This window comes from Pan troglodytes, chromosome 9 (assembly GCF_028858775.2).
Source record: "Pan troglodytes isolate AG18354 chromosome 9, NHGRI_mPanTro3-v2.0_pri, whole genome shotgun sequence".
NCBI classification, from domain to species: domain Eukaryota; kingdom Metazoa; phylum Chordata; class Mammalia; order Primates; family Hominidae; genus Pan; species Pan troglodytes.
In genome coordinates this window covers 126123172-126132526 of record NC_072407.2, presented here as the reverse complement: position 1 = coordinate 126132526, position 9355 = coordinate 126123172, and the positions used below count along the sequence as shown (strand labels likewise).

Here is a 9355-nt window from a genome sequence, read left to right as displayed (position 1 = left end):
TACACCATTTCACGGTGTGTGTGTGTGTATATGTGTGTGTGTGTGTATATATATATATAACCTTTTCTTTATTTACTTGTTGATTGATGATATACTTTCTTATGTAATTTTCACAACAGTTCCATGAGATAAGTAGAATTACTCTCATAATTTTCCCCATAACAAAGCAGACTTAGATCCAGGTATTTTTCTTCATAATATCTAAGATTTATCCGGAGACCCTGCCCATGAGCTCAAGGAGAAATGAACAGTGTATGGGTTACAACTAAGAATCATGAAGTGAATAATTTCATTAGATGAAGTTTTGGGGGAAGGATCAAGTCCTGAAGTATGCAGCAAACTTCCCACAGAAGTAAGCAAAGCTACAGAACAGATCTGATGAAAGAGGTGGAGAGCAGCCATCACTGGGTGGTGTCATGGAATCTAGGAGGAAAGAGCCTTCGTGTTTATTTATTTGGAGGATGCTAGAAAGAACAATTTTGACAGAGTGGACTGGGAAATAAACCAGTAGATCTGAGGATTCAGACCACTGATGGGAGAGGTTTGGTAGTTTAAAGAAGCTCTGTGATAATGATCATTGGATCTGTGAGCAGATGACTTTGAGATTTTCAGTACCCTCCTGGTCATGTGTCTTATGAGCATAAGTGTCAACCATATCTTGCTGACTATGATAAACTGATAAAACTGAGCATCTCTTTATCTGATCCTCTGTGGGGATTATCATGAGTTGGGAATGTGTTTTAAAAGAAATGCTCGATTTTCCTGTGGCTTATCCTTCAGTGTCTACTATCACTAATACATAAGTAGGTTAGCATGCACAGGGGCTTAGCATGATTCATTTAAGTTTGGAAAATTAAGAGCCCAGAGCCCATGTTATGTATGATCTTAAACATATAACAAGTAGTATGTAACAAAATATAACATGATTCACATTTGCAAAAAGTTTAAGTGGTATAATTCACATAATGTAGGTCAGAGAAACTAGAGTTCTGATCCAGTCTTAGTCCTGCCATAAGGTTGCTGCATGAGCCCCAATAATGCAGGAGAAAGAGTCCTTGGTGGTAAATAGCTGAGCTGGTACAACCTACATCTGATGGTGCAGAGGTCAGTGGGTGTTAAGTGTTAGGTACTTCCCACAGGGGTAGAAGAGAGCAGATTCCTCTCCATTCTGTTGGTGGAGTGCTCTGCCCACTCTATTCTTGGCACTGGCTGGACTTGCAAATGCTCTTGGCTGAGCTAAGTCATAACCAGCCTCCACACTTTTATTGAATCTTCATTGCCAAGTTCTCCTTTGATTCATAGAGAAGTAAGGTGTCCACATAATTTATTTTACACATCAGAACACTTTTTAGAGTGTTAACACTATTAAAAATCATGTATAAACTATCCTGGCAAATCTGAATATATGGCCTTTTCTACAAAGGGTACTTCATGATAAGAAACTCGTTCATGATTAGGCTCCATTCTACCATCTCCTTCTCTCTTCCTGCTTTCTCCTGTCTTTCACTTCCACCTCCAATCATCTTTTATTATAACAATATCGTTCTCCCTGGAAATAGTGTGCTTGGTACATGCCCATGCTTCCACAAGATGTCCCCTTCTTTCTGATTCCACACTTTCTAACCCTCTGTCTGATGTTTATTCACACTCCCCTCCATGCATCCCTCATAGCCTGGCTCACATCCCACCTTTCCTGCAAAGCCTTCCCAAACAGCCTAGGCAGAAATAATTGGTCACTTCTCCATGCTCTCATTGCTTCTCAGAATTTATGATGCTGATGTTGTAATGAAATTATTAAAAGAAAGATCACTGGAGACTGTGAGAATTGGAGAAGGAAGAAGGAAACACTAAAAGCAGCTCAATAGTCAAAGACAGATTTATGTTGGAGAATAAACTTGAGAGGGGTTTCTGGCCAAGTTAGGTCAGGAGCACTCTCTCTTACAGACTAAGAGTATTTAAGGGTTTAGGGCGGAGAGCTTATCACAGGCTCAGAATGTTTCTATGTCTCTTTGTCTTGCTTATCTGGGAGGGAGAGTTTTTGTGTCTGTTCCTGCAGCTGCAGGCTTACGCCCCAGAGTCTGCTTTTAGCTTCCCTATCTTAGCGCACCTAAAGAGAAAGGAATGTGCTTATTAGGGCCCACTGTTTTACTGGGGCCCATTGTATGAGTGTAAATTTGGTGGTTACCCAAGAGACTTTCCCCCCTCCCTCTGTGCCCAAGCTGTCTTATCTGTGTTTTACTGTCTGCTCTTTCTGGCTGCTTGTTGTTAGAAGAGAAGTGATTTCCTTGAAATACATGAGGTTAGAAAGGGAGCTGGAACTTAAAATGGTGGTGTTTGTCCAAGATGACGGTGTTCCTGCTCTGTGAGAGACAGCCTGCAAGACATCCTAGCTTTGTGACTTACTAGCTGGAAACATTTCTTAACTTCTGTGTGTCTCGGTTTTCTCCTGTATAAAATGAGATAATAGGATTATGGTGAGGACCGCATGAGTTAGTGTAGGTAAAGCAAAGCAATTGAGAGTAATACCTAGCACGCGGTAAGCCCTAAGAAAGCGTGTCCTGCTGTTATTATCACAGTTTATTATGGACCATCTATTCTGTATGATTCTAAAAACAGATGGTGGACTCCTTCAGGGCAGGGATCTTACCCATCTTTATCAATTTAGCATAACAATAGTATCTGCTGCAAAACAGGAATTTAATAAATACCGACTGAATTACTTCTCTAGCATGTCTATGGGAAAGAGATTTGAGGATATCAGTGCCGATCTTTGGCCAAATCGATGTAGAGAAAAACGTTTAGATAGATAGACAGATAGATAGATAGATAGATAGATAGATAGATAGATAGATAGATAGATATAGATATACACTTGCTCGTCTGCCTTCTTACTTCTCCTACCAATCATAAATATCTTTCTCGAGCTAGATAGTATCTCATTTCTATTACTTCCCAGGAAATTTGCTTTTGAAAACAGAATGGGGGATTTGAGAGGAAATTCACTCTTAAATGGCAGAATTTCAGGCATAAAAATATATTTTGAAATCAGTGCTCTAACTGCCCTGATGGAGCAGCCTCCTTCATGGAAACGTTCAGGTTGACTCGCTGTGTGCATGTTGAGCTCCTCTCCATAGTGAGAATGTTAGTGAGATCCCTGGTCTGGATCCTCTTTAGGGAATGCTGGATGCTGTATTGCTCCCATCATAGACTGTCATGCCTCAGGTCTCCCGGGGCCTCCCAAACTGAGGGTTCAGAGAAGAAATTCTTGAATAAAGTGAATAAACACATCTTGTAAATGGTTTGTTTTGTTAAAGACGTAAATATTCCTGAAATAAAAGTTGTTTTTACTTTAAGAATGTTTGGGAGCAGAGGGGATGGGAGAAATCCTTGGAGGTGCTAGACCTGGCTTTTCTTTGTGAAACTAATTATTTATTTTCTAAAGTGAACAGCCTAACTGAAAAGAGGAAAAAAAACGTCCACTGCCATGGAAAATGTTGTTTCTTATTAAGAAAGGAGGAGGAGAGAAAAATTAAAGCATAGACTGCTACCTCACAGTCTCTGTTAAGCAAGTTAGAACAGCAGAAAACATACAAGAGCTTTTCTGCTCTTACTGTGAATGATCTCAAACAGGTTTGTATAGGAAGTACAGCTTTAGAGTATATTGGAAGAACTATGGTAAATAGGTGTTTTAACTCTGGTAATAGCAAGCTACTAATTAACGATTCATTATTAAGAAACTTTAAAAATAACTAAAATCTCAAAGGATTCTACGTTTGAGAATGGAATCAAAACAGTTATGTAAGTTGTGATTAATATCAGATATAGTTAAATCAGTAATAGAAAATAGATTTTGTAACAGTGGATCAGCATTCCTTTAAAAACGGATGTGACATTTTGTCTTTATTTGTTCACTTTGTCTTATAATGTTAATAAGAAACATATATACCAGAGAAAAGGGAAAATGCAGTCCCATTATTACCATTCCTCTGGAATGTTGAGTTACATCTGAAACCATTTTGGGGCCAGGGAGGGGCTCTGAGATCTTTTGTTAGATTTTCCCTTGGCCAATAACAGAGCCTTTGAGATGTCTCTATGAATCCTTAGAAGGCAAATTCAACAAGCTAAATGAAATCAATACTGGGGCTCAGAGGGAGGATTGTGAGCTGCTGGATCAAGGATCATTGCTCAGATCAGGTGAGAAATCAGTAACTGAAAATCAACAGCCATCTCCTTACATTGGTCAGGAAACTTCCTAATGAGAGAAGTGGAGCACAGGTGACAGAAGAAGTCATATGGTGGGTGTTTGGAGACAGAGCTTTCTTTCAAGCTGTTGCTGATTTTTGTATTCTGTCATCTCTCCTCCTTCCAGCAATCCTCAGTGATACAAAGATTCCAGTGCCTTCATCTATGGCTCTTGTCTGTTTTTTACTGGAAGAAGACATGAAGATGTGGCACTTCTGATTCCTGTGTGGCCCTTCTTTTTTGAGTCTCCGCTGCTGTGTCCCTCTTCGTATGCCTAATCGTTTCTCACCCTGGCCTCTGCCCCAGTGAGATGCCTTGCCCACTTGAGGCCTCTGCCATCTACGTTCTGGAGTTAAGCCCACCATTGACTCCCTTGGTTACCATTTCCTTCATAAGAGTGGGAGAAAATATCTTTATCTTGGATGTAAGATGCTTCTTGGGCTGGCATGGATGAAGTCAACTGCTCCCTCTTGGTTTCTTATCTCTTCTTAGTTGGAAAGATTTTTAAGCATTTTGGAAGCAGTTTCTTAGTGTTTAAGTGTAAAAGCCTTGCATTCATATCCTGGGCCTCTCACAGTAAAATGGGAACAAAAGCACAAATATCAAAGGTTGTTTTGAGGATTAAATGAGATAGTTTTACACAGCATTTATGATAATATCTGACAAATAATCAGGGCTCTATAAAAGATAATCTTCATACTACTGAACCAAAGACAGAAATTTAAGGCACAAATGAGTGAAGAGGCTACTAAGACAATTATATACTTGACAGTTCCAAGGATACAGAGAATTCTGGCAGGAGGCTTTGCAATTCGGGTGTCATGCTTAGGAGTTTTTGAAAAGGGATAAAAAGGAGAATATGAAGCTGAATTTATTTTCGTTACATCACAGTGGATGGGGAAGCTTTCTAGTTGGAATTTTAATAACACGGTGCTTAGTATTTTGGTAAGAGGTGTAAAGAGGTAAAATTATGTGTACCCTAGGCAGTTAATACAACAAATCCAGGAAAATGCTGAGTGTCTCTGTCTTCTGTGGGATTTCAGATCTAATCAGTGGCTCCACAAAGCTTCTGTGTAGCTGTTTTTGAGCCAAAGTAGATAACTTTGATGCACATCAAAAAATGAGGATGTTGCATGAGGCCAAATGTAAGTATAAATATTTTCTTTACAACTTTTTTTTGGAAGAGCAGACTTGTTTGGTAGGTAATGAAATGATCCTTGAAGCTTTACCAAGTCTAGCAAGCTCAAATGAATATCCAAGAGGTAAGGGTGAGGTTCAGGTGTTAAAGAAAAGGCAGAAACACCTTTAAAGTTATGGGTAGAAACAAAAGATACACATCATATTTTTAAATCTTACAAGGTACCCCAGAGATCAAAAAGTCCAGAAGCTTTCCAACTTTCTCCAGTAGAATCTTACCTAGAAATCTAATACATATGATAACTAAACAGAAAGTTCTCACTAAGTATATTTTACATGGAAATCTCAGGATAAATTCACTGGAGTCTGGGGCTCCTTGAATCAGGTTTGGAGAGCCATTGGCCCAAGCCATTAGCCTGACCTGATAAAGCTACTAAATTGTTACCACACTACTTGCCACACTAATAGCTGGTAGCAAGATGGAAACAGACCCAAATCTAATATACTAGACACAATGCTTTTTACTTTCCTTAGGCAGTGGGGCTAACCCAATCTGCCTAAAAATGTTTAGACGGAGCAATCAGGCATGGGGTCAGACATGGGATGAACATCCTTGCTGACAAATTCTAAGTTATTCCCTTTCCAGACATTTGGGGAGGAAAAAAAAAAAAAAACACTGCATCTTGACTCTAGTCCTTAGTCTGTTAATATATTTTTAAAATTATATTATTCTCTCAATCAGTTATTTAAAATCTCTTTTCTTCTTTTTATTGCCTTTCCCTATAGGTTTGTCTCACAAATAGTATGAGGGGAGTAAATTGAGAAAAGTGGTGCAAAAAAAAAAAAAAAATGGCACGATGGAAAAGATCTTCCTTCCAGGGACAGGCAATTCTCTATAGAAGAAAGGCAAAGTAACAATAACCAAGACTATATGACTTTGAAGATAGGTGAAGAGGCAGAACCTAGATAATAAAATAAAATATTGCAAAAAGATAATGTATTATATATAGCATAATGGTCCATATCATTCAGCACAGTGCTGAAAATTCCAAGTCATTGTCACATATGAAGATTCCAGAATGAAATTTCTTAGGTCAAAGCAAAAGGAATTCCAGACCCATGCACCCATTTATCTGCTCTTACTAACTCTCAGGAACATGGCCTGTCCTGTGCAATATTGTTTTCAGGGCTGTTTTTACTTCCTTATTCCTCAAGGTATAGATCAAAGGGTTCAGCATTGGTCCTGCCAGATTCATGAGAATTTGTACCACGGTTCCCAGCATGAGGTTGGGTGTAGGCTGCAGGTAGACAGTGATGATGGGCCCATAAGCACAGAGGATGGCAATGAGGTGAGCACTGCAGGTGGAGAAGGCACGGCGACGGCCCTCAGTTGTACGAATGCTTAAGATAGATATCGTGATTCTAGTGTAGGATAAAAGAATTAGCAGAAAGCAGACAAGAGATATGAGGCCAACGTTGGTGAAGCTCACCCTCTGGGCTAAGGATGTGTCAGCACAGGCCAAGGGCAAGAGTGCTGGAATGTCACAGAAGAAGTGATCCACTTCATTGGGACCACAGTATGGCAAGGTGAAGGTGAGGGAGGTCAAGATACTGGAATGAATGCACCCTAACAGCCATGTGCCCACAGCCAGGGCCACACAGATCCTTGGGTTCATGATGACTGTGTATCGCAGAGGATAACAGATGGCAGTGAAGCGGTCATAGGCCATCACCGTAAACAAGAAGCACTCAATGCTCCCAAGGAAATGGAAGAAGAAAAGCTGGCAGACACAGTCTTTGTAGGAGATGAGTCGGCTCAGCCCCATAAGGTAGAGCAGCATTTTGGGACAAGTCACTGAGGAGAAACCCATGTCAAACACAGACAAGTTTCCCAGGAAGAAATACATAGGTGTGTGAAGGCGAGCAGAAGACATAACAGCAACAAGGATAGACACATTTCCCAGTAGAGTGCAGGCATAGAAGGGCAAGAATAAGACAAAAAGTGTCATCTCCAGCCCCTCTGTGTGTGGGATTCCCAAAAGGATGAACTCTGTCACCATGCAGCAGTTCTTCACCTCCATGGAAGCCAGTCCTAGGAAGGAAAGAGGAGGCTGAGGACATGGAAGAATGCCTTGGCTTGCTGTCAATCAAGTGAACATACTGGAGAAATAAAACTTGTCAATTAAGTGACTGTGATTTGCTTCTAAGTTATGGAAAGGCTGCTTGTGATTCAACTTACAAGGCATTATCCTTGGAATGTAACCGCCATAGCCAACTACATTTCTGTAGCAAATATTTTTGTTATACTTATTCGAAATACAAATGCCCATTATTAAAACAATATTCTTACCTTGTTAGAGCAAAGATTTTTAAAGAGAGGGCAGGATCTATCCAAACACATGCTCCTCCTCCTGGGGTAGAAGGATGTGAAACGTCAGGATTATTTGAGGGCTTTTTTATATCACTGGAGATATGAACCACAATTTGGGAATCATCATATTTGTAAGCCATTATTAGCAACAATGTTAGATTTTATGTCTACGTTTTTTAAGGGAATCATAAAGGTTGATCCCTGCTTTGCAGTTCAAAACACTTATACAACATGATCTCCGTTCATTTAATCCTGGCAGTCACTTTTTGAGGAGGTCTACAGAAAAGATTACATTTGAGCAGTAGGAAGGCTAGGTGACTCTCCTAAATTAAGGCAGCTAGTTCTTGGTAGAACTAGGCATCTACATTCTTTTTTTTTTCTTTTTAAACATCAGTCTTTCCCCCGGGTCTGGATGGATCCATCTGTGATAGATCACGGCTTTACTGGCTTTGTCAAATCTTGCCCCGGTATTAACCATGTTTTTCGTTTGGACATCACCAGGCTCTTAAAATGTTCTTCCTCCTCCTCCTTAGTAAGCAATGGAAAATCAATATATATCCAGCTACCTCCCCACAAACACACAAATATAACATCTAGGAGAGTAAATATTTTTTGTGTTTACGATTATACTCTCAGTGCAAAGAACAGTGCCTGGCAGAGTACTTTTTCAATAAACGTTTGATGAAGGAAATAAGATAACTCACTCAATGCCTGGCAAGAATTGGATATCATTCCTCTTGTGCAAGGATCTGTGTGGTACTATCAGATAGTAATTTCTCCTCACAGTCTTCTAAAGCAACTTGATCATCTACCTGTTTCTCTTTTGCCCATTTCCTGTATATTTGGAATTTCTCTGTTTACAATCATGTCACCTGCACTCCAGAAGAAGCTCTACACTACATTCCAAAAGGCAATCAGACCCAAGACAAGTGCTACATATAATCTATACTGCTTCCAAAAATGTCCTGGCTGTCATACATCAAAGAAAGAATCAAATGAAGATATCCACATATGGGCTCATTTAGAGTTTCTGTTACTTTAACAATATAAAATCAAGTCCAAATTCCTGATTGTAAAGTGAAATAACAAGAATGAGGTTTGTGAGCTGATGGGCCAGCACAATGGGCTCAAAGATAAACCAAGCAAATAAGATCTATTCTTCTGGCCAGTAGCTCCATGCTCTCTGTTCATCCTGAATTCTGAGAATACTTTGTAAACTGAGGACTCCAAATTTTCCTTTCCATTGGATACACAAAGCATAAAAGAGGAGTGAAAAAAGAGGTGAGGGCCCCTATAATTTCAGCTACTCTCGAGGCTAAGGCAGGAGAATTGCTTGAACCCGGGAGGTGGAGGTTGCAGTGAGCTGAGATCGTGCCACTGCACTTCAGCCTGGCCAACAGAGTGAGACAAAGGAAGGAAGGAAGGAAGGAAGGAAGGAAGGAAGGAAGGAAGGAAGGAAGGAAGGGAAGGAAGGAAGGAAGGAGAAAGAAAGAAAAAGAAAGAAAGAAAGAGAGAAAGAGAAGGAAAGAAAGAGAAAGAGGCAAAGATGGCACTTATGTAACTTACAAAGAGAAAGTATGATCATTTAATCATCTGTTTGTATAG

The 9355-nt window shown here is 39.9% G+C and overlaps 1 protein-coding gene across 1 annotated transcript; it reads right to left on the bottom strand.

Moving 5' to 3' along the window:
• Window positions 1–3941: 3941 nt before the first annotated feature.
• On the bottom strand, window positions 3942–9355 carry OR10D3 (olfactory receptor family 10 subfamily D member 3). The gene is made up of 2 exons (XM_054662809.2): window positions 9317–9355; window positions 3942–7471 (listed from the first exon to the last, which is right to left on the bottom strand). The coding sequence occupies exon 2, from the start codon at window positions 7458–7460 to the stop codon at window positions 6522–6524; it is 939 nt and encodes a 312-aa protein (XP_054518784.1). The 5' UTR covers window positions 7461–7471; window positions 9317–9355; the 3' UTR covers window positions 3942–6521.